Source organism: Mauremys reevesii, linkage group 4 (assembly GCF_016161935.1).
Source record: "Mauremys reevesii isolate NIE-2019 linkage group 4, ASM1616193v1, whole genome shotgun sequence".
Lineage (NCBI taxonomy): Eukaryota > Metazoa > Chordata > Testudines > Geoemydidae > Mauremys > Mauremys reevesii.
In genome coordinates, this window is record NC_052626.1 from 11,999,175 (window position 1) to 12,020,264 (window position 21,090).

The 21,090-nt window shown below is 40.0% G+C and overlaps 1 protein-coding gene across 9 annotated transcripts in view; it reads left to right on the forward strand.

Annotated features, from left to right (window-relative positions):
• Positions 1-21,090, forward strand: part of ARID4A (AT-rich interaction domain 4A) — a 70,530-nt gene that overhangs the window by 37,664 nt on the left and 11,776 nt on the right. For 3 of the 9 annotated variants that reach the window (XM_039538255.1, XM_039538253.1, XM_039538254.1), the window contains exons 12-22: positions 3,414-3,486; positions 6,535-6,629; positions 6,757-6,854; positions 9,032-9,260; positions 13,407-13,657; positions 16,405-16,602; positions 17,790-17,867; positions 18,055-18,139; positions 18,335-18,536; positions 18,764-18,826; positions 19,757-20,890. In XM_039538255.1, coding sequence (XP_039394189.1) covers positions 3,414-3,486; positions 6,535-6,629; positions 6,757-6,854; positions 9,032-9,260; positions 13,407-13,657; positions 16,405-16,602; positions 17,790-17,867; positions 18,055-18,139; positions 18,335-18,536; positions 18,764-18,826; positions 19,757-20,890 — 2,506 coding nt within the window. The remainder of the gene's footprint in view (positions 1-3,413; positions 3,487-6,534; positions 6,630-6,756; positions 6,855-9,031; positions 9,261-13,406; positions 13,658-16,404; positions 16,603-17,789; positions 17,868-18,054; positions 18,140-18,334; positions 18,537-18,763; positions 18,827-19,756; positions 20,891-21,090) is intronic. The other 6 variants (XM_039538257.1, XM_039538256.1, XM_039538260.1 and 3 more) reach the window with 6 other exon arrangements.

Sequence of the window (21,090 nt, forward strand, 5' to 3'; positions counted from 1 at the left end):
CTTAGTGGTGACAGGTGGTGGCAATAGCATTTCTGAGATGCTGCAATGTTTATTCAGGTTCCTTCAATTCTTCTTTATCTTCCCCCTCCTGGAGGCTGCAGCAGGAGAAATAGGGGGAGAGAAGCCAAAGGACCTGCTATGTGACCCACTTTGGGGTCCCAACCCACAGTTTGAGAACCGCTGGAATATCCCAGAATTAAGTGGCTAGAATTCTTTCCTGAAAGGTAGGATTCAAAGAGGGGTCTTCCTTCTTCCTGAGCGGCAGGGGAACTGAACTTGGGTCTCTCAAGGTATGTCTACACTGCAATAAAAAATCTGTGGCACAGAGTCTGAGAGCCAGGGTCAGCTGACGGGCTTATGGGGCTCAGGACTAAAAATAGCAATGTAGACTTTAGGCTCAGTGACCCACCCCCTTCATGGGGTCTCAGATCTCAAATTCCAGCCTGAGCCTGAACATAGAATGTCAGGGAAGGGACCTCAGGAGGTCATCTAGTCCAACCCCCTGCTTAAAGCAGGACCAATCCCCAGACAGATTCTTGCCCCAGATCCCTAAATGGCCCCCTCAAGGATTGAGCTCACAACCCTGGGTTTAGCAGGCCAATGCTCAAACCACTGAGCTATCCTTCCCACCCCCAATCTATGCTGCAGTTTTAGAGCCCTGCAGCCCAAGCCCTGCAATCTATGCCAGCTGTGATCTTGCCCTGGGTTTTTTATTGCAATGTAGATATACCCTCACATGCCAAATGAGTGCTCTAACCACTGGGCTAAAAGTTATAAGGTAGAGTATTGCTGCCACCATCACTACCTCCTCCTTTCAGATTTTGAATGAGACCTGGTCTGATAGGTGGTCTCTAAGCATATCTACTGGACTGGGCCCTGCACCCTTGTTAGGAGGGCAAATGCCGATCTTCCTCTGGTTGTATAAAACTCTGGGGGCCTCGACACCTAGAGGGAGGCTGCAGTGTGTGTGCCTAGAGGCAGAAACATCTGTGATGAGGGATATTTTACTCTGAAAATATAGGTGCTTGAGCGAGTTTAGGCACCAACAGGGTTTGGTGGGAGTTCTGTGCATTGCAGCGGAGCCTGAAACTGACTTGTGCGCCTATATACCTTTTGTGGATCTGAGCCTCTGTGCCTATATTCATCTGTAAAACAGGAATAATAAAACTTCCTTTTGTCTTGTCTATTCAGACTGTAGGTTTTTCAGGGAAAGACTGTGTGTCTCGATGTGTAACATCTAGCAAAGTGGGGCCCCAATTGGTTGAGGCTGTCATGACAGAAATAATAATTCATCCCTCCTCATCACTCAGGAGCAAGGATGTTGCCTTAGGGACATTAAGTCCATGAAGCCTGGAGGGCAGTTGATAATTGAAATGAAACCCTGCTTCAGAACAGCAGGTGATGTCCTGGGAACCACTTGTACCCAAGACACACAGAGAGAGGATAAGGATAGCATAAAGATAGCCTAATGTGAAATGCTCTCCAGCATCAACTCATGAGTCTTTGTTTCACCTGGTCTCCTGTCCAGTGACTGGCCAATTAGGTGCATCAACTGTCCTAACTCTTCCTTCTGTTTTCCACGCTCCCCATGTATAGTCACTCACTTGGTCTTCCTCCTCCTGTTCCCTTGGGCTATACAGTTTTTCATCTTTGCCTTTTGTTTAACTTCAGGTGAAGATACTGAGAGACTGTTAATATTTAAGTATCTGCTCATGGAAGAGCTATTTCTAGCCAACAGTTTCATTGTTTTGGGGGATATGTCCACAAGAATAAACAGTTCAAGGTGGAAGTGCTTCTGAATTCTGAACATCTGTAGATATCTACCACTTGTAGTGCTTTTTATCCATAGGTATAAAAACCTTTTACATTAAATGGTGAGATCTATTAATTGCAATGTTAAGATTACATAGTTTAATTTTTTTTAAAAGCAGGAAATATAAAAGCTAAGGTTCCTGTGCACTAATAAATATGCAGCCTTGTCTGTGTGATTCTATTGTTAATTTTATAGCTTACTTATATGTCTGTTAAATGTATACCATAGAATATACAGGATGAGCAAAATGGCCACTATAACATTATATAATTTTGTGGGTTGGCATTTAATTTCCTTGTTTCTTTTCTAAGAAAAATCAGAAGAGAAGAAACACAAACTATCTCTGCAGAATAATGTCAATATTTAAATAGCCCTCATTGTGCTCTGGACATTACAGCTCATTGAAGCAAGCAGGATGAAGAAGGGGTGAACTAATACCGATGCTTCACAGGAGGCTGTGTTTCGGTTAATAAGGCAGTGGTGTATCAGTTTAGATTGCAATGGCTCTATTTTCACAACAGAAAATTAGGAATGTAATTTTATTAAAATGAAAGCTTAGAATTTGCTGAATGCAGACCAAACTGAAACTGAGATCAGTAACCTTTCTATTGCTTCCCCCTTCCTCTCAAAACTACCTGTGATTTTTCTACTAATGATACAGTAGTGGTGTTTTATTTTTGACTTTTTCTGTACATCTTTCCTCTGAGACAGACAGCCTCACCAGCAATCCTTAAGCCTACCAGGCTGGGCAGGAAGAATGTGGCATACATAAAATGTTGCAGGAAGCAAGATTTCATTAGGCTCTGCTAAAATCTTAGAATCCCACTGAACATGCTCAAAAGTGATTTTTTTTCTCATAACTTTTATTTATTCTAACATTTTCCCTTTGAACATAGCAAAGGCTTTACTCCACATTGTGGACTATCCAAGTCAAAGTTTAGCTGTGTTTATCCGGAGTGGCAGTGTAAGAATAGTAGAGGTAAAAAGAAAACAGGATAGATAACATACATTCTGCTGTTCTGAATTATACAAGTGACTCCTGAGATGTTTCCAGAGATGACCTCTTTGAGCTGAGACCAAGCATGGAAAGTTTCATTCCCCAAGGGATTTCCTTCCCCTCCTTCCCCAGAAATGTATGAGCATCTGAAGATATAGGGGCTGTTACAGTGGAAACCATTTTGCAGCCTTGACTATAGTTTTTTCTACTGCGGAAAGCTAGAATTCATGTTAACTGCTATAGTCTTGTAAATAACACATTCAATATTAGATTTTACTGTATGACATCAGTAATATATTAGTGCAGGCCATGTCATACCCCTAATGGATTGAGGATCCCACTGCTCTGTCTTTTCTTTTTCCCCAGTTGAGACTCCAGTGTATGGGGTTTTGAACCTTTGGAGGGGAACCAAGTTAGTCCTCCTCATCTTATTTAAACTTGTGTCTATTTGTGTGGTTAGCCCTTTCTGATTGGTTTATTTTCTGGATATCGTATCCTTATATGGGCGAACTTGGCTTGGCTTTTTTGTGCAAATGAATTGTTTGGCATCTGACTGTCCATATGCATCTAATATTTTCAATATGTCTCCCTTTGTTTTGACAGCCTGAGGAAGAGCTTGATCCTGAAGAGAGGGACAACTTCCTCCAACAGCTTTACAAGTTTATGGAAGACAGAGGTAATACATTGCTTAACTTCTTATCTCTTGGATACCAACCCATTTAAAAAAATTCTTTTAAAATTTAATGTGTTGTATTATGTTATCACCCTTGCATCAGGGAAACATGTATATTACAATAACTAAACATACAGATGAAAACATTTGTAACCATTTTCAAATGGGACAAGTCGTCTTATGTCGGATGCTTATCAGCATAACACACACAGTAAAAGCAAACCCTGCCTGATTGATGTTTGGTCGTGTGTTGGGTTTTTTTAGACAGTTCTTTATGTGCCTGAATCAAAGTATCTTTGAAATAGCCTCTGAGTTGGTGTCCCTCTATGGCAGCTATGGCTGGCAACTCCGATTTGGAGAATAAAAACACTTGGAGACTTGGCCCTGGGTTGTGGCACTTTCAGCCACCAGAAATCTGGAAATGTGCCATTTTTAAGTCTTGTAGCAAGGCTATCCTAATCACGCACAGACATTCTAGTAGTAGTGGAGCAACAGTGACGTTCACCTGGAAAACAACCTAAGCAATCCAGCTTGGTTCAATAGTTAGAATAAGGAAGGAATTGATTTGCTGCTTTTCTCAACAGAATTAGACCAGTCTGTTATATACATGACGGTTAGATGCTATAATGGCAAAGAATATATTGGAAGTGCTGCAGATACCTTTATACATAGTACGGTGCTTTGCTCTCCTCCCAGTTTCACCTTCCTTAGAACCACAAATTTCAGGGGCTTATGCAATACTAGTTTTCCAATTTCGGGGAGGCAACCAGTTCTAACACCATGAGCTTTTCTAAAGGCATTGAAGCCAGAAAATAGGTTATCCTTTCAGCAAATACCGTATTTTCCGGCGTATAAGACGACTTTCTATACTAAAAAACAACCCCCAAAAATCAGGGGTCGTCTTATACGCCGGGTATAAACAGCAGGCAGCCCAGAGCCCTCTGATTCCCGGCTGTGGCTGGGATTTAAAAGGCTCTGTGCTCCCCGCCACAGCGGGCAGCCCAGAGCCCTCTGATTCCCGGCTGCGGCTGGGATTTAAAGGGCTCTGGGCTCCCCGCCGCAGCGGGCAGCCCAGAGCCCTCTGACTCCCCGCCGCGGCTGGGATTTAAAAGGTTCTGGGCTCCCCGCTACAGCGGGCAGCCCAGAGCCCTCTGACTCCCCGCCACAGCTGGGATTTAAAAGGCTCTGGGCTCCCGCTCCTCGGAAGGGGGGGGTCGTCTTATACGGCGAGTATAGGCCAAAACCTATGTTTTAACTGTAAAATTAGGGGGTCGTCTTATACGCCCAGTTGCCTTATACACCGGAAAATACGGTAACATATTGTGCCCACATATTTTATGCTCAGAAATGGCTGTCTTTTTTAATATGAAAAGTTTCACTCCTGTGTTTGCAAACTCGTTTTGATCAATAGCAAAATTGAAAAAATCGTACAAATAAGACTAGACTCTCTTTTTAGATACTTTTGTCAAAAATTAGCAGGTCTTTTTTTCACAGGGTAGAAAATATCTTTTAAATTTTTTTGTAAGCACCGTATGTACTAAAAACTGTTATTTGACCAATTCGTAGATCCCCAAATTGCCAGGCTCCAAAATGATTCCATAGCAGTGGTGACATTACAGCATAGTATAGCAAAGCATGTGTGGTTATATCTGGATTTAAAAGGACAGGGAATGAAAAGAATAAGTTTAGAATCAGTTACATACTGAATACCTTCTCTAGCCTTTGGTGAACGAGGGAAGAGTGCATAAAAGTTCATAAAATGTTAAAGTAATCTATAGCAATAAATGTTGATAAGAAAAACACACAAAAGGGAGACAGACTATATTAGTTCAGTCAGAATGGTTTCACGATCTTTAAGTATAATTAAAAAAAATATGGCAGGTCACCATTTTAAGTAGGCTGGTCTTCTCTTTAATAAGGTATTTTCCAATCCACAGAGGCTTAATGGAGTAGTACCTAGCCTGTTCAGTCTTGCCACTTGCCTATCACAAATATATCAGTGGGTCATGTATTTGTTATGGCAAGCTTTTCTGGCGTTCATCCAGCATCACTTTGAAGGCCATGCCATGTGGAATTAGCACTCTCGGGGGGGAGGGGGGAGGGAGGAGGGGCTTCAGAGAAAAGTGTGTTATGTGTAAGCAATACTAGCTTCTTTATAAAGTGATTCTTCTTCTACTTCTGTTACTGTCCTTTCTCCTCTTCCTTCATTGAGGAGTGTCACCCTGCCTCAAGTGCTGTTAGTCAAGGAAGTAGGGAGAGACTGTGTAGGCAGCTGTGGGACGTGGGGAAAACAAGGAAGGTAACAGCATTAAAAGTAAAGACCCAGTCCCGAGACAAACTGATATTGCTGAAATATAGTATTTAATGGAAAAAAGGGGGCCTCCTTTTCTACCTTGGCAGGGAGGAATAGCAACTTCATCAATTTTCAGCCCTTAGCCCTGTTTATTTCGGGCCTCCTCTTTCACAATTAATAGATTCTCATTTCCTACCTGATTCCCAGCTCTATTAGTTTAGTTTCATACTCTGTCTCCACACAAATATTTTTCTCTTTTGCCACCTTTTCCACCATTTCACATTCTGACCCTTTAATTTAATTTTCTACTCCGTGTCCCCTTCACCCAAACATTTGATGTTCTTCTGTTTATCGACTCCCACACCCTACCATTTTCCAGGCTTTTCCTTAGCAATTCTGATAGGCTGTCCTTCCATGTTTTGCCCTTCCGTGTTTTCCCTGCTGTTTGGGTAAGGGCAGCCAATCAGATGGGGTTTTCCCGAGAGATTTGAGGAGGGTCAGAGAACCTGTGTAGTTTGCAGGCCTATGATGCCAAACATTATAATAACCCACCTAGAACCAACCAGATGCTGATGCAAAAGCTGAGCATGACCATTAGTTGGGAGCAACTGACTTGGGATGTCCTTTTATGGGTAAAAATATTATTTCAGACACTAAATTAAAAAATGTACCAGCAATCAAGTGTGTGCTATGGGATGGAAGAGAAGTTTGCTCATCTGCATGGTAACTTTATTTATTTGTATTCTTATGTTAATTAGGTACTCCTATCAATAAACCTCCTGTTCTGGGCTACAAGGATCTTAACCTCTTCAAACTCTTTAGACTGGTGTATCAACAGGGTGGGTGTGACAATGTAAGTGTCAAATTTTTCGTAAGCAAAACATCTATTTGTTCTCTTGGAAATTATGGTTACAGTTCTAGTGTCACAGTAAATTTTGTTCTTAATTTTCCTGGTTAACAAATAAAACTTACTTTTCCAGATTGACAGCGGTGCTGTATGGAAGCAAATTTATATGGACCTTGGCATTCCTATTTTGAACTCAGCTGCTTCCTACAATGTAAAAACTGCTTATAGAAAGTAAGTTATATATTATTAGATGATTGAATGAATAGTTTTATAAATATGGAAAATCTGAAAAGTGGCATGAACATTTTATTTTGATGGCTCAGCAGTTGATATTAGCAGACAAGTTAGTCTTCCACATTCTATTCTTAAAATCTGGCAAAATTAATGTAGCAACGTAAGAAGTTCTTGCAAACAAGGGCCAGAGTGGTGCTTAGCGTTCTCCATCAGGGCCGGCTGTATGACCCGCGGGGCCCGATTGGAATACTCGTCAGTGAGGGGTCTGCTCCGGGTTTTCCGCGGCACCAAAGGAACTCCGCTGCCAAAGACTCCTGGAGCAGTGCCCCCTTAGGCGCAGGGCCCTAAGGCCCGATTCCGGGGAATCGGGTGAATTGGCTTAAAGCTGGCCCCGTCTTCCACTTCCATTAACTACAAAGGGAAGTAGGTGCTAGGCACCATGTAGGATCTTGCAGTTGCAGTTTCTTAGAACATTGCTTGTTTTAGAGCAGGAAATCTCCATTGTTGGCATGTGGTGTTACAGTTTTGGAATATAGCAATTAAAACTGCTATACAATCAGTTTGCAACTTATGCTTAACAACATGGACAGACTCTGTCCTCAGATGCACACACATTCTACTTCCATTGGGATTTGTGATAGCTGCATGCTGTGGGCTGTGCTTTGCATTTATATGCTCCAGACTTTTAAACTTTCTGTACAATGTAGCTAGAAATAAGTGTGTTGCAGAAGTAATCTTTCAAACATCAGTGCAGAAATTTTGGTTATATCTTTATAAATCTGTAGATGATGGCTTTCAGACACACTTACGTTGTTAGCTATAGGAGTAGGAGGAGTGGTGGTGACCACTTGAGTTAAGGCTGCATAAGCCTTTTCATTCTAACCCCTGATGTCCAGTTGTATTTTCATTTTTGATACTTACATCTTCTGGGCTGAAATGTTTCAGGCTCACTTTCTAAGTAGAGTGGACTTTTTTCTTCTTTTTTTCTCCTGAAAGGTTGAGCAAATATAGTTCAATGATTTGAGTAAAAGGAGAAATTGAGCTCTACATGTGGGAAGCAGGGGGAATTTTTTGCCCAATTCTGAAGAACTTAATTTTTTTTTGTTTAAGAAAACAATCAGAACAACTGAGCACTGAGGTTGTGTGATTGGCACCAGTATCAGGAATGGCTTAAGTTAAGGTTACACATGCAACATTAACTCTCACTGTTGTGCATTTGCAGTACAAAAGTCTTTAATGACATGGTTATACTGTATTTGAGAAACAAAATGCATCATATGTTGTCTAAGCCTTAGATTAATGTGTATTCTCTCTTTTACAGTTGTGTATGCCAGACAGCTCATTAAAGTAATCATTTGAAAAGTACACAGCAAACTATTGCTGATTAAGAAGAGAAGTGAAAATTTGCAGGCATATATTGCCCACCTAAATTTTGAAGCTAAACTAGCTTAGTGGTTAACTACCTTGTTCTCTGACTTGAACCTAATGAAAGTCGTGCTTGTTGAATAGCAGGTGACAAATGGTCTCATCCTCCTTGTTAAAGTAAATGAAAATATTCAGATTGTCTTCAGTGGGAGTTGAGCAGGGCACTAATTTAAGATGCATATTTTACAGAAAAGTATTTAGCATGCAAAAAATAGTAAAGTTGTGATAGACCATTATGACATTAAAAACGCTCTAACAGTATAAGAATGGGGAAAAAATACTGCAAGGTGATTCTAAAATCTTGCATCTGAAGAAGTGGGTATTCACCCACGAAAGCTCATGCTGCAGAACGTCTGTTAGTCTATAAGGTGCCACAGGATTCTTTGTTGCTTCTAAAATTGTAGAAGCAATTGTATGTTTGACAAACAGTATAGCATGATGTGCGCTTGACTGTCATGAATGCTTAAGCAAATGGGACAGAATTAAAGCTGAGCACGTGCAATGTTAAACTTAGTCACTCTCATATGACTGCTTAATCATGCTATCTCAAAATCTCTTAACATAGGATTGAGGTTTTTATTGTTTGGTTTGGGGTTTGGGGGGTTTGTTTGTTTGTTTTTCTTCAGGAGTTAGTGTTCTTCTCTTGCACTTCTGTGAGCAAGAAAATAAAGAATTTTTTTGCAGTTCAGTGAAATGAAAATCAGATATGCAATGGTAAAAATGTAGTGAAACTTTGTTTGCATATATAGGTATCTTTATGGTTTTGAAGAATACTGCCGCTCTGCAAACATTCAGTTCAGGACCATCCATCATAATGAACCAAAAGTGGTAGAAGACATTCAGAAACAAGAAGAACCAATGGAGGAAAGTGTAAAAGAGGAACAAGAAATGCTTCCAGCAGAAGTAAAAAATGAAGCAGAAGAAAATGATTCCAGCAGCGAAAGTGAAAAAGAAGAAATAGAATTAAGATCCCCGAGAGTAAGTAGTCTGATTTGAGGTTTTTGTTTTTTTTATTTATGTGCTAAATAGAACTGGGTGTCCTTAATAGTTCACTGATACGAGATTTCCCTAGAGGATTGGCTGTACAGGGGAATTGCCATACTTGTACAAACACAGGAGCCACATGCTGGACAACACAGGTTTCCATTCACATATCAAGACAATGTTCCACTGTTTACACTGGCTTCCAATTGAATATAGTCCATTTCAAGTTCTCTCTTGATGGTCAAAACCCTCCAGGAAATTGACCAAGCTACCTGAGATCATCTTTAGACAAAGGAAATGCAGTAGATCTAATCTACCCAGGTTTCAGTAATTCATTTGAGAAGATGGGGATAAAGAACTGGTTAAAGGGGAGACTACAATGGGTCATCCTAAAAGGTGAACTGGAATGTGTTTACTAGTGGAGTTCCTCAGGGATTAGTTTTGGGACCAACCTTATTTAACATTTTTATTACTGACCATGGCACAAAAGTAGGAATGTGCTAATAAAATTTGCAGATGATACAAAGTTGGGAGGTATTGCCAATATGGAGAAGGACCAGAATATCGTACAAGATGATCTGGTAGACCATTGAAACTGGAGTAATAGAGAGAGGATGAAATTTAATAGTGCAGGATCATGCACTTGGGGACTAACAACAAGCTACAAGCTGAGTACGTATCAGTTGGACGTGACAGAGGAGGAGAAAGACCTGGGTGCATTGGCTGATCACAGAATAACGATGAGCCACCAATGTGATATGGCCGTGAAAAGGCTAATGCAATCCTAGGATGCATCAGGCGAGGTATTTCCAGTAGAGACAGGGAAGTGTTAGTACCATTATACAAGGCACAGGTGAAACCTCATCTGGAATACTGTGTGCAGTTTTGGTCTCCCATGTTTAAGAAAGATTAATTCAAACTGGAACAGGTGCAGAGAGAGGCTACTAGGATATTTGAAGGAATGGAAAACCTACCTTATGAGAGGAGCCTCAAAGAGTTTGGCTTCTTTAGCCTAACCAAAAGAAGGCTGAGGGGAAACATGATTGCTCTCTATAAAAAAAAAAAAATCAGAGGGATAAATACCAGGGAGGGAGAGAAGTTATTTCAGTTAAGCGCCAATGTGGACACAAGAACAAATGGATATAAACTGGCCATCAACAAATTTAGGCTTGGAATTAGATGAAGTTTTCTAACCATTAGAGGACTAAAGTTCTAGAGCAGCCTTTCAAGAATAGTTGGGGCAAAAAAACTAACTGGCTTCAAGACTGAGCTTGATAAGCTTATGGAGGGGATGGTATGATGAGACTGCCTACAATGGCATGTAGCTGATCTGCAATTGCTAGCAGCAAATATCTCCTCCAATGGCTGGAAGTGAGACAGTAGCTGGGGAGGGCTCTGAGTTACTAAAGGCAATTCTTTCCCAGTTGTCTGGCTGGTGAGTCTTGCCCTCATGCTCCAGGTCTAACTGATCGCTATATTTGAGGTTGGAAAGGAATTTTCCCCTGGGTCAGATTGGCTGAGACCCTAGGGGAGTTTCACCTTCCTCAGCAGCGTGGGGCACGGGTCACTTGCAAGTTTAAACTAGTGTAAACAGTGGATTCTCTGTAACTTGAAGCCTTTACATCGGGTAGGCAACCTATGGCACGCGTGCCGAAGGCGGCACACAAGCTGATTTTCAGTGGCACTCAAACTGGCCAGGACCTGGCCACCGGTCCAGGGGGCTCTGCATTTTAATTTAATTTTAAATGAAGCTTCTTAAACATTTTTAAACCTTATTTACTTTACAAACAACAATAGTTTAGTTATATATTATAGACTTATAGAAAGAGGCCTTCTAAAAATGTTAATGTATTACTGGCGCGCGAAACCTTAAATTAGAGTGAATAGATGAAGACTTGGCACACCACTTTTGAAAGGTTGCCAACCCCTGCTTTACATCATGATTTGAGGACTTTAGTACCCAGCCAGATGTTAGGGGTCTATTACAGGAGTGGGTGGGTGAGGTTCTGTGCCCTGCAATGTGCAGGATCAGACTAGATGGTCGTGATGGTCCCTTCTGACTCAGACTTTGTTTCCCTACACAACCATGACTTTCATCAACAGCTGTGTTCCACCAGAACCATAAAACTATCACCAAGTGGAGTAGACTTGTGAACACGGGAGAATTTTCACAGGAGCTGGACCTAGATTATGTAACTTCCTCCTGCAAGAGATAAGAATGAGCAGACACCTTACAGCTTTAAGTACCAAATGTAAACCCCATTTCTTTGACCTAGTGTTCTCATGATATCTCTCTTTAAAAAATAAATAAAAATCTTCAGCCTTTCAACTCATTCACATATGCAGAGAAGGGAATGGAGGGATAGTAAGTTTTTTGTTTGATGTCTATTTTTATTTTTTTATTTTGAGTATTGCTTGAATGCTGTGGTGATGAGGGCCATGTCAGCAGGTACATAGATACGTCAGTGACCCTGTCTAATTTAATGTTCAATCAAAAGCAGAATATAAGAAAATATTTAAAAGAATTTTTCCTTCATTAGAACAAGAAATTAACTGTCTGAGTTATCTAGATTAACTGGCTAGAACTCTGGCTAGTTCTATTAAGGAAGTTACTGTGTGTTCGTTTATTAAAACTAGCACACTGAAAGGGAAAGAAATGTTACTTCTGACAGTTACCAAAGGACAAAGCATGTTTCCAGTTAAAATATTTAATAATGCACATTTAGGATCTCATCTCCTTGTGATGTAAGCTAGCTTCCATATAACATCAGAAGTTTGTTTCCTATTGAAGTTTTTTGGTGACTAGATCCTGTCAAGGTATTAAAGGATTGATAGAAAGGATCTTATTACATGAAAATAAAAATACTGTGAACATATGCTTACTGGAAATGCTACTTAAAATGTGGTAAATATATTGAATCAATAGTTTAAAAGATGTGGTTTCTGCAATAATATAAATATACAATATTTAGCTTTAGACAAGCACTGAAAATATGAAAAGATAATACAGACCAATTACCTATGATTATCTCTAACTTGATCACCTTCCAGCAAGCTGCAAAAGCCATTTTTATTTGACAGGGTGTTGGAGGAAGGTTGTGGGTCAGGAGAGAAGAGGGAGTGGAAGGGTTTTTTTGATGCTGCTTTGACTTATTGGATGGCAAAGTTAACCTGTTAACTCGGCCAACCAGCAGCATTAAATAATATGTAGATAATGTTATCTGTATGTGACTATGTAATACTTTCAGGTGGTTGCCATTATGTTGCTATAAGTTTAATTATTAGGGCACCTAATGGGTTTTGATTGTTGTTTTGAATAATAAATACATTCTAATAGAAGGATATATGTTCTGAGTACAAAAATGTGACGCTACCAAAAAGAGCACCTAGGCCGCTAATAATAAAACAATAAGCCCATAACAGTTAAGACCCCCTTCCTCAAACTCACCAGCTGTCCCCACTGCTGTTCTTTACCCCTTTGGAAACTCCAGTGGGCTTGCAGCATGCTCTGAAGGCAAACAAATCTAGAGAGACAAGGTCGGTGAGGTAATATCTGTTATTGGACCAAGTTATGTTGATGAGAGAGACAAGAGTTCAAATTTACACACAGCTTTTCATCAGGCCCAGACCTGAAGTAGAGCTCTGTGTAAGCTCGAAAGCTTGTGTCTCTCACTGATGGAAGTTGATCCAATAACAGATATTACATCACCCACTTTGTCCCTCTTAATATCCTGAGACCAACACGGCTACAACAACACTGCATACAAATCTGGGTCCTGTCAGACTAAGGAGAGCACCTTCCAGAACTGAGGATCCCTCGTGGAAAATGCCTTGTGAGCATCTCTGTCCCTTTTAAACCATGGGACTATCAACTCAAGTAGTTCCACTTACCACAACTGCCATATTCAGCTAGGGAGGGTGATATTTCATGTGATCAGGGACTTCAGGCCTTGTAGAATGCACACAATGTTTTAAATTTATAAATATGTGATAACTCTCAAATGCAAAACTTCATGTTGGCCTCCAATCTGTCTTCTATACAGGAAAAATAAATATACTTCAGTGCACAGGATGCACTGCATAACCTCCCCTGCCCTGAACGTGACAATGCTTGTTTAACAGATTGTATTTCTATCTTAGGGAAGGAGGAGACTTGCTCGCGATGCAATAACTACTAAAAAAGAAACTGAAGAGGATAAAATGCAGGACAAATTAAAAGACAGCAACAAAGAAAATAAAGATGTAGAGGAAACACTTGAGAATGCAGAGAAGAAAGAAAATGAGACACCGCTCGGGAGAAAGAACACACCAAAGCAAAAAGAGAAGAAAATTAAAAAGCAAGAGGAATCTGATAAAGAATCTGATGAAGAGGAAGAGAGAAGGCAAGAGAGGTACATATTAACTTACATCTGCTCTTTAAAAGAATGCCTGTGTGATGGTACAGCGGCACTCTGTATTGCTGAGTACAAGGGAGGTTTAGGATTCCATTTCTGGAGATCAGATGTGAATCAGGTCCATGATACTCTCACACACACACCCATCACAATTTGCCCCTCCTTGTGCATCTCCAAGACAGCAGAGGCCTGCTGTACCTGAGGGAGGATTCTTCCCTGGAGATGGCAGGTAGTATTTCCACTGTCATCTTCCTCCAAGGGTTCGGTCAGAAAGGGCAGCATTCTAGTTTTGGGGGCCATACAGGAGTTTATCTTGAGAATGCTTCCCAGGAGGTGTATTGAATCAGTGCATCCCTGGATGTTCTAGCTCTGTTCTCATCCCAGCCCCACTTCTGGGCTGCTTTAGCCAAGAGTGTCACCACCCCCCTCAGTTGCACACAATATTCACTGCTGTACTGCTTCTCTGGATGGACTTCTGTCACGGCGGGCTAGGGTGACCAGATGAGAGGAAGAAAACATTAGGACACATGGGACGTCTGGTCACTTGTATTATACTGGTATTTGTGCACAGTAGTACATGCAAGCACAGCTAGAATTGGCTAGGTGTTGTGCAACCATGTAATGATAGATGGTTTCCCACACTCTGTCTTGTCTATTTGTGTTGTATGATTTGGGGTAGAAAGTGGATGTAACATACAAGTGAAGTGGCTAATGATGGTTGGCAAATGTCCAACTTGTGCTTGTTTCCATTTTTATTTAAATGTATTTAGAGGGCAGGAGGGGATGAATTAATAAGAGCAAAGGAGAAAGGAAGGGAAGGGGGACTAAAAATGAAAAGGGGAGATGGATTGAAGAGGCAGGGAAGGAGAGAGGGCAACATGGAGGGCAAGGAGAGAGTGGCAGGCAACAGAACAATGTGGAAGAATGAGGAGATGTTGGAGTAACGAGCTGAGTGGTAGAAAATAGCGGCCATAGTACAAACTGAGAGGCAGAATTGGTTTAAATCACTGCTGTCCAGGGTTTGTGAAAACAGGCTAGGCCTCTCTCTTCCCACCCTGCTAGTCCTGACTACCCCCTTGCTCCATTCAGGGATTGGTTCTGCTCCTTGTGACATCATTCTTCCTCTTTTCTAGCCCATGTGCCTGGGGAGGGGGAGAAGCGCACTTGGGGCACAAGCTGAGAGTGAATCAAGCCTGATGACTTTTTTTGTTTGATGCAACTGGAGAATGTGTTAGCTGCATCATCTCCATATCATTTCCAGATGAGGAGAGATTAATAAGACTGGGACTTTTCAGCTTGGAAAAGAGATGACTATGGGTGGAGAAAATAAGGAAGGACGTATTTCTTCACACAACGCACAATCAACCTGTAGAACTCTTTGCCAGAGGATGTTGTGAGGGCCTAGACTATATAACAGGGTTCAAAAAAGAACTAGATAAGTTCCTGGAGGATAGGTCAATGGCTATTAACCAGGATTGGCAGGGATGGTGTCAATAATCTGTTTGCCAGAAGCTGGGAATGAGTGACAGGGGATGTTCTCTTCATTCCCTCTGAAGCACCTGGCATTGGCCACTGTTGGAAGACAGGATACTGGGCTAAATGGACCCTTGGTCTGACCCAGTGTGGCCATTCTGATGTTCTCATTTTGATGCACTTGTGGAAAAAACAGTGACTTCAAAGAAGGGTGCGCCTTCAGTCAAAAGAAAGTTCTTGTAGAATAACACAGCAAGCAAAAATTCCATTCAAACATAGATACCGCGTGGGTGTACAGTAGGTTGCATAGGTGTATTACATATATCTACAGTCTCTTGGTCATCTTTCTTGTAAGTACTTGATGCCTTGGCCATCGTCTTTCCTTTTAGTGTAAACTGTTATTGCTGCAAGATAGGTTATAGTCAGAGATGAACTAACATTTATCTTTTGTAAAAAGCAAGTTGTGCTTTTTCTGTCTATTTTGTCTGCTTGTGGTTCCTTATAGTTCTAGGTTTTGCTTCTATTCCAAATAATTTGTTTAAAAGGCCGCGTAAGTATGTAGCTCAGATGAGACATTGGTTATTGAAAAGACATTTTTCAGGCACCTAGTCCTTGTTATGGATCTTTCCTTAAGTTAAATGGTAGATAAAAATTCTTAGCCTCTTTTTTTAAATTATATCACAGTTAAAGGCATTTATTGTAACCTTGTGTTCACCACTGTTTGCTTCAGTGGAACTGATTAGATAACCACAAAAGGGCCATTACATTGACAGTGCAAACGTCTCATATAACTTGAAAGAAAATTGTGGAAGGTGGAAAAATTTAAAATAACACAGCAGAAGCAAATACTAAGAATTAAAGTTAATGTTGCCTTGCTCAGCACCTTCTGTTTCACTGAGCATCAAAACAGTGAGTTAATGTAATGTATTTTCTCCACCTTCTTTCTGTGATCTCCATATGTTTCAGAGGATAAACGTTAAAGCTTTGAGATAGTTATGCACATAATAAATCATGTTAAAATGTGATTTGTGAATAAATCCGATGCATCATTTTTTAACACTTCTGATTTATGCAAAACAGAATGGAGGTGTCTGACTTGAATAAGCTATGACCAGCCCCTTTTTTTATACATTGCACTTCATGAAGCAAGGAACTCCCTACTGCAAACTTTTTATCTTCTCCTTCCTCTGATTAGAAACTATGCCTTGGAAATGTTAGGTCTGATTGTAATTAAATAATCAATGGGCATTATAAATATACCTTGCCTACAGGGAGGAAGTTGAAAACAAAGGAGAATCAGAAGGGGAGGAAGATGAGGAGGACTCGGAGCCCTGTCTAACGGGAACCAAAGTGAAAGTAAAATATGGACGTGGAAAAACTCAGAAAATTTATGAAGCCAGTATTAAAAGCACAGAAATTGATGATGGAGAGGTTTTATATTTAGTACATTACTATGGCTGGAATGTAAGGTAAGAAGGAGAAATTACTGGTTAACTTCATTTTAGTTTACTAAAATAATTGTTGTATTTAGAGATTTTTTTGCTTTTTAAGAGAAAATGTCATCAAAGGGGGAAGAGTAATGGGTCTCTTGGCCCTGCAGTGAATTAGTATTGCACAATAGGGTCAGATCCTGCTAAAACTTTTTCATGTGCCTACCCTCACTCACATATGAGTAATCCTATTGAAGCCAATGGAATTACGCATGTGTGTAAGTGTTTGCAGGATTTTGGTCCATCTCTGCATAAAAGTGTGAGTAGTACTGTTATATTAAATTGGAGTTCTTGTGGGAATAAATCCAATTCCTGGTCATTGTCACCAGGATCAGACCTTTGGCGAATATAGTGACGTTGAAAGTGACATTTAAATTACTCTTGCCTTTTAAGAAAGTGGTGGTGTGCTTCCAGATGTCACCCTGAGTATTAGAAACGGTATTGCGTTTAGTAGTAGGGTAGCTTATACAGTTACTGGTTTATTAAACTCTGAAATTTCAGCAACAAAAAATATGCTGACAGTTGAACACTGGCTATAATTAAAGAAGATCTGTGTTTTAAGAAATTCATGGTGGGAGTGAGTGGGGAAAGCTGAACTGTAAGGAGGTGCAGAAAAAATTCCACTGAACGCTTATGTTGTATTCCAAAAGAGTGCATTCCTTATATTGAATACCTGTTGTGTAATGGCATTTCTTTATTTTTATAAACAATGTGACTGTGCTAATGCCACAAAACTCAAATATATTTTAAAATGTATTTTCCTTATACATTAAAATGTGAGACTTGCCATCTCACTGAATTCCTGAGAAATCTAAACAGACTTTCTTGAATGTCATTGACATCACGTAGGTTTGAAAGAAACCTTTTTCCCAAACTTCTATTCACATTCCCTCTTCTATATTGATGATGATGATAATAATAATAATAATGCAGGAGAGTTTCAAAGGCACAAATGGCAGATAAGCACCTAACTGCATTTATGCCTTTGACAGTCTCCCTAATGCTTAGTATCTTTTGCCAGACGATTTGAAAACTCTTTAAAAACACAGGTAAGTATGATTATTTTATAACAGTGTTATAGATGGGGAAACTGAGGCGTGGAGAGATTAAAACTGAATTTTCTAAGGTCACATGAAGTTGATGGAAGAGTCTGTAATTGACCCCAGGTCACCTGACTTCCAGTGCTTTGCTGGCAGGAGACCAGGAAGGTCTGCACCTTCAGATTTCCTCAGGATCTTAGGAAGGTAATTGCAATAAAACATAGCACTAAATACGTTTTAAAACATTAGATACTTGATATGTTGCTAAAAGGGGGTTGGGGATCTATTTTGAATTGTTATTAAGGTCTTTGCAATTCAGCTTTGAACCATCAAATTACAATAAAAGTGTTTTTAACGGGAATAGTAACAGTGTGCTGTGTTTTGCCTTTAGATACGATGAATGGGTGAAAGCTGATCGGATTATCTGGCCTTTGGACAAAGGAGGACCAAAGAGAAAACAAAAGAAAAAAGCAAAAGTAATATTTGTAGATCAGTAAACTTTTTGTAATAGTTTGTAAGAGCTTAATGGATCTCTCTGCTCCTAAGAATAAGAGTTTATTTACCTGTTCACTCCCTAGCCTCTCCCCTTAATGTGTAGCCCAAAAAGGGTGACGTTTTGACTATATAAGCAGTGATGTACATTCATAGAATGTCCAATTTTGTGTCTTCAGAGTAAAGAAGACCAGGAAAAGGATGAAAAGAAGGATGAGGAGAAACAGAAATCAAAACGTGGCCGCCCCCCTCTGAAATCTACTCTTCTGTCAAACATGTCTTGCAGTTTATCCAAAACACCTAATAGTGAAGGTAAAGCAGGAGCCAGAAGTACACGGAGCAATATGTCAGATTGCTCGTCATTACCAAATGGAACAGAAGGTACACCTGATACAGTCATGTGAGACACTTAGGGTGCTCATACATAGGAGAAATGTATGTAAATACTAATAATGTAACCCCACACGTTAGTATGAAACGTTTAATAAACATATTGTTTTATTGTAAGTCAACAGTTTTGAAGTCCTGTGCATTCAGTCAGTCAGTTTACTAGCTATATAACAAATTTTATTCTATATAAATTAATTAGTTTTGATTTTGATTTTTAGGAACACCTCGCAGGCAGACGAGACGTAGCTCAGGAATGTTTGATTCTGATAGAGGATCAAACGGTGAGTGATCTCTGTCCTGTGTTTTTGATTTTCATTCCTTTTTGAAAAAGCAATTAAAACCCCCTTTTTTCCCTGCGAATTTTAATGCTGTTGAAAGAACTAAATTGACACCGTGGAGGAAAAAAAAATCTCTCTTTCCTCCCCAAGCAATTAGGGAAGGGGCAGCTACCCCATGTTCTCACATCAGTCTGCTTCAGTCCTAATCCAGAGATAAAATTGTGGCCATTACTATGGTCACTCAGTCTTCTAATGTCACAGCTCATGCATCCATCAGGGATGCTAGTTAAGTACAAATGGTGGCAATGTTGTTTGATGATAAGAACCCTTGTCTAGTAGAAACTGAATTGAAGCCACCAACTCATTTCATATAGGTCTCTGCACAACTATCAGGCACCATAGTATTACTTGCTATCTATATGGCTTCTGATTGAAACCACTGATTTAGCAATGAAATGGCTGAAACCCCATTATCAGTCTTCTGAGCCATCTGTTCCTTTTTGAGGTGAGGTGACTGGGAAGATTCAAGCTATAAGGAGACTTGTAAAACTATCCTGTCCTCCTGAACTATGATTTATGTGTGGCTTTTTGATTTCTAACCCCCTCCACCACCACCACCACCACAAAAAAAAAAAAAAAAAAAAGTGAACACAAAAAAAAGTTTACACCATTACTACCATACTTTCATAGAGATCTAAAGTAACACTCAGAAAAACTGTAGCAAAAATAGGTTGAACAATGCAACACATTTTGGATTTTTTTTTATTTAGTTGTAGTTGATGCAAAACCAAAACTCTTGATTTTTTTTTTCTTAAAGTGATTTTGGACACTATATCTGTGTGGGTTATTGAATAGTATCTGCATAGCTAATATAAAAAAATTGTGCTTTAACAATGACCTGATGTATTGTTTTTTAATCTTATTTTCTGGCAGATTCTGGTTCATCTGACAGTGAAGCTGATGAGACTTCTGAAAAGAGTATGAATGAAGAATTTTCTGCAGAAATTTCAGATATGGAAAAAAATGAAAAACTAATTGATGAGAAACCTGCTGAAGAAAACCCAAAGATCCCACATGTATTGATGAAAGAAAATGATAGGACTCAAGTGCAGCCTCTAGAAACTTTGAAACTGGAAGTTGAAGAAAGTGAACAAATAGTTCAGATTTTTGGAAACAAAGCTGAACAAGTGGAAGAAATGAAAAAAGAGACTGAAAAATCACCTAAGGGGAAGGGAAGAAGGAGCAAGACAAAAGACCCCTCTTTAGAGAATGTAAAGGTTTTGCCAGAAAGCCAGGAAGAGGGAACAAATGAAACCCTCATAGAATTTGAAAGATCAGAAATTTCTTCCTTAGACAGTAAAGAGTTTTCCACCACTGCTGAAAATGAAACAGACCCTTGTACAAAAGATAAGAAGCTTTTGAAAAGGAAAACGTTGGAACAGACATCGCCTGAGAAAAAGGTACGACGAGAGTGTGAGATGGAAGTGCCAAATATTGTGTCTGAGGAGAGGACCAATGAATGTATTGGAATAGAGGAATGTAAAGACTTTCATGATGAAGAGTCACTCAGAACTGAAAATGAGGAAATGCCGTCTTTAGTAGCAGAGTCAGATCAACATGTTCAAGAGCTGACTAATGAAAACTTTGAATGTACATCTGAGGAAAATGAGCACGTTCCATTAAAAGATGAGGATGACGCTATGCCTCAGATTGGACCTGAAACTCTACTTTGCCATGAAGTGGACTTGGATGACTTTGATGAAAAGGAAAAGAGCAGTAGTGAGGATGCAGTGACAGAAAAGCCAGACCCCAACACTTTGACCTCAAATCCATCTGCCTTAACCCCTGCAGTCCAGCCTAACTTCTCTGTGGCCTCCCCCCTTGCTCTTAGTCAGGATGAATCTCGCAGTATAAAAAGTGAAAGCGATGTAACGATTGAAGTGGACAGTGTGGCAGAAGAATCTCAAGAAGGACTCTGTGAAAGCGAGTCTGCTAATGGATTTGAAGCCAGTACCACTTCAAGCAATTGTAGTATAGCAGTACAAGACAGAGATAATGGAGAGAAGGGTATGTGTTTCCCATGTGACAAGCCAATCTCTATTTTGACAATTCCTGAAACCATTGTAAATCTTGTATTGCTTTGCTAAGGACTATTGGCTCAAAAGTGGCATTTGGCTTCCTCTAATACTAGTTTTCAGTTCAATCTATTTGTTTTAAAAGGGGTATATTGAAGGCAGAAATATTTGAGGCATGTTTTTTCTTTTCCT